Source organism: Octopus bimaculoides, chromosome 5, assembly GCF_001194135.2.
Source record: "Octopus bimaculoides isolate UCB-OBI-ISO-001 chromosome 5, ASM119413v2, whole genome shotgun sequence".
NCBI lineage: Eukaryota > Metazoa > Mollusca > Cephalopoda > Octopoda > Octopodidae > Octopus > Octopus bimaculoides.
This window is the reverse complement of record NC_068985.1, coordinates 28,619,614-28,623,048: the sequence shown is the minus strand read 5'-3', so window position 1 is coordinate 28,623,048 and position 3,435 is coordinate 28,619,614. Positions and strand designations below refer to the sequence as shown.

The window sequence follows — 3,435 nt, the reverse complement described above, 5'->3', positions numbered from 1 at the left end:
TATATATATATATATATATATATATGCATACATGTATGCATGTGGAATGTCAACTTTACAGCTATGTAAATGAAACATAAATCTAACCTAGAAGATGAAGACAGAAAATTTCAAGGTTGTTATGAATATTAAAGAAAGAAGAATATGCACTCTCCTTGTGAATTTTAACTCGAATTAGTTGTTCTTTAGTCTGATCTCGTACAATTTAGACAAAATTGATAGCGCAGCAGAGATGCATTTGTCTTTGATGTTGCATAACTCCCGCTGTGGTCTTATCAATAGAATTATGACCTATTCCATTGTTGGTCATTATACCACTTCGTATATCCAGTACTGATATTATCCAACATGACATTCCCTTTTGTGTAGTGTTAGGGTCTATTTAAAGATTTGAATGCTATTTTTGGTATGTTGAATGGTTACATAGTGACGTACTTGTTTGCTCATAATTACTTGGTTTGAGAATGCGTACTTCTGAATGTATGTTCTTGTGCGCATGTTCGTGACCTGTGTGTGCGCATGTACAGACCTGTGTGTGCGCATGTACAGACCTGTGTGTGCCAGTGTTTTTATGTGCTTGCTTGCCTTGTTTATCATTTACTGATTCGTTTTTATCTGACGCATCAAGTCGTCAAGATATTTGAAAATGACAAGATTCATACTGTGAACCCGGGTTCAGCTTCTTTAGCAATGACGTGCTGCCGATACTTTATTCGACGGAATTGTCAGAAGCAGAACGTCAAATATTTATACAGTGATGAAAGATTCTGTAACACTAAAAAACTTTTTTAAGCCTGCAGCGCTGATTTTCATGAACGGAAATGACTTCAACTAGAACGCAGATTACGAACATAGTTCAATAGGCAAGACATTTTTCCGACGTCTAACGATTTTACCAATTTTTCACCATCAGCGATTCGATAATGATTTCTAACATTAGCAACTACATCAAAAATAAGCGATGGAGAATGTCTAATTTTGACAATTTGAATCGGTATATTATGGATAGTCAGATAAGAAATAAACACCACATAAATTAAAATTGGAACAATTAAAGACACTGTATCATGGATAGTCAGAATAAAAATAAACAATGGAAAATGTCTAATTGTGACAAGTAAAACCAATAAGTTATGGATGATCGGGTAAGACACAAGGTATGGAGAAGGTCTAATTGTGAGAATTAAAATCAGTAGATCTCTAATAACAGCAATGAAGACCAGTATATTATGCGTGCTTAACTACCTACGCCGAATAATATTTGACCTAGTGTCCGTATAAGAAAAAAATAGTATTATACATAGAGTCAGAATATTATACATAGGGACAAAATTTGTAGCGAGCTTAACCTTGCCATATTTAGTAACATTCCTTAAAATAATGCGTTCAGTCGAGTCCAGGATGACTGTGCCTTTTAGTAAAATAAGAAGTTTAACTGTGATAATAAAAACCAAGTAATTTACGGAACATTAGATCAGAAATAAGTGAGATAGAAGCTATAATTGCTTCAATTAAAATCACTATATTATAGATGGAATTTTGTTGTCCTTGCGTCCTGCAACTGGATGGCTGAACTAAATACTAAATAGAACTCTAACGTTGTTTAAATTTAAGGAATTTGGATACTTTCATATACCTTGGTAACAGGAATCCTGACTAGAAATTTTGACTCCCCCTCCACATACGAATCAATCCGCATTTGTGGAATTTTAAATAATACTATGTGCCGACGCAGATCACACTAGGTTTTTAATACTCCGGTGTTTATTAGACATATTAAAAGTTGTATGGAATGTAATGCGAACCTTTATGGTTCTGTCAGAGGCACGAACCATTTCAGGTCAATTGGCAGAATCGTTCTAACATCAGATAGATTGCTTTAAGTTCATCTATCCGACTGTCTACATGATACACTTTATCCTCTCGGGGTCAATAAAAAAATGCTTGCACGGTACTGGGATTGATTTTCCTATTTCTTTCCTTCTTCTCTTCTTCCTGTCTCTGCTCTCCTGCAAGAAATCGGATGTGGTCAGACCTGGTCTAAAACAGCACATGGCATACTGCATATCATGCTAGCTCCCTTACCATTCCACCAAAAAGTAGAGAATCCAAAGCAAGTCTTTTCCCACTTTAAAAATGCAAACAAATTTTTATATCGCATGCTGTCAAACATGTTAGGTTCATTTGATAAGCAATGTTATTTCACAAAGCTTGGAAAACGAAAAATGATTATAAAATCGTAAACGAAAAGTTCTTTAACTTACCAGCCACTAAAATGTACATCTGACGTAAAATGAACAATCCGGTTAGGCCAAATTTGGACACATTCAACATTCTGATAGAAATTAGATTTGTTATCGCTCCTAGAAATTTGATTTCGCTCCTATGATTTCAATTTTTTTCTTTTTCTATGAGTGTTAAACTGAAATCAAAGTGTCCAAGTTCTTGACAGTTTCAAGCAAACTGTCCTAAATTTGTTTGAGTAAAAATACTTTCCCATGATTCGTACAACAAAATTTACGCTGAAATTTCCGTGCTATTTCCTTGTACAGTATCCATAAATTTCTCGTTTCTTCCAATATTACTTCAATGGTTAATACTTTCGGTTGTCATGTGAGCTGAAATAAAATGGAAATAGAAGTTTATTATTAATAGCCAAATACAACGATCTACTTCTCTTGCACTCTCACTCTTTCTATATATCTCCCTCTTTCTCGCTGTTTCTCTCTGTCTCTGTCTCTCTCATTTTCTCTGTACATATCTTAAAACATTTATAAACATTTTCTATGCGATGAAATGGATACATGAAGTGGTGTTATAGACAAACTTGACATAACGAAAAAAAAAATCAATTAACTGTGTTCATAGCTGTTGTAACTGCTATATTATCCTGCTGATAAATAATTCTCGAATCAGGTGAGGATGAAACATGTCTGTTCTAGATATTTATATATATAGAGTGAATAATGCCTTTGTTTCGAAAGGTATACAAAATGAAGGACACTATCAGTAAAATATTGTCCTTAACACTGAAAGGACACTTTACAGCACTTCGAATTTGTGTGTCAAGAAGCGCTTTATATGATGGAACATTTACGACAAGTATATAAGGTGGTACTGGGTACAGTTTCAAATACAAACCTGTCATAGGCAAGGACTTACCAGGAAACTAGCAACATTCTAAAGCTCGTCCAATGAATTTCTTTGAACGCTAGATAAGTTGTTGCATTTGCATTTCTGTTATAGTTTTTTCTTCTAATCATGAAATGCATTAGAACCTGAAATACCATCAAAATAAATGATGGAATTATGCATTTTCTGTAATGATGCACGACATAAGCTGGACACACAAACCTATGCCTGCACGGACATTATATATGCATATACATACATACACACACACACACACACACACACACACACATATATATATAT

At 34.3% G+C, this 3,435-nt stretch overlaps 1 protein-coding gene across 2 annotated transcripts in view; it reads right to left on the bottom strand.

Annotated features, from left to right (window-relative positions):
- LOC106868349 (cell adhesion molecule Dscam2) overlaps window positions 1–3,435 on the bottom strand; it is a 267,763-nt gene that overhangs the window by 186,816 nt on the left and 77,512 nt on the right. For both annotated transcript variants that reach the window (XM_052968241.1, XM_052968242.1), the window contains exon 2: window positions 2,265–2,618. In XM_052968241.1, coding sequence (XP_052824201.1) covers window positions 2,265–2,334 — 70 coding nt within the window. In that variant the 5' untranslated portion in view covers window positions 2,335–2,618. The remainder of the gene's footprint in view (window positions 1–2,264; window positions 2,619–3,435) is intronic.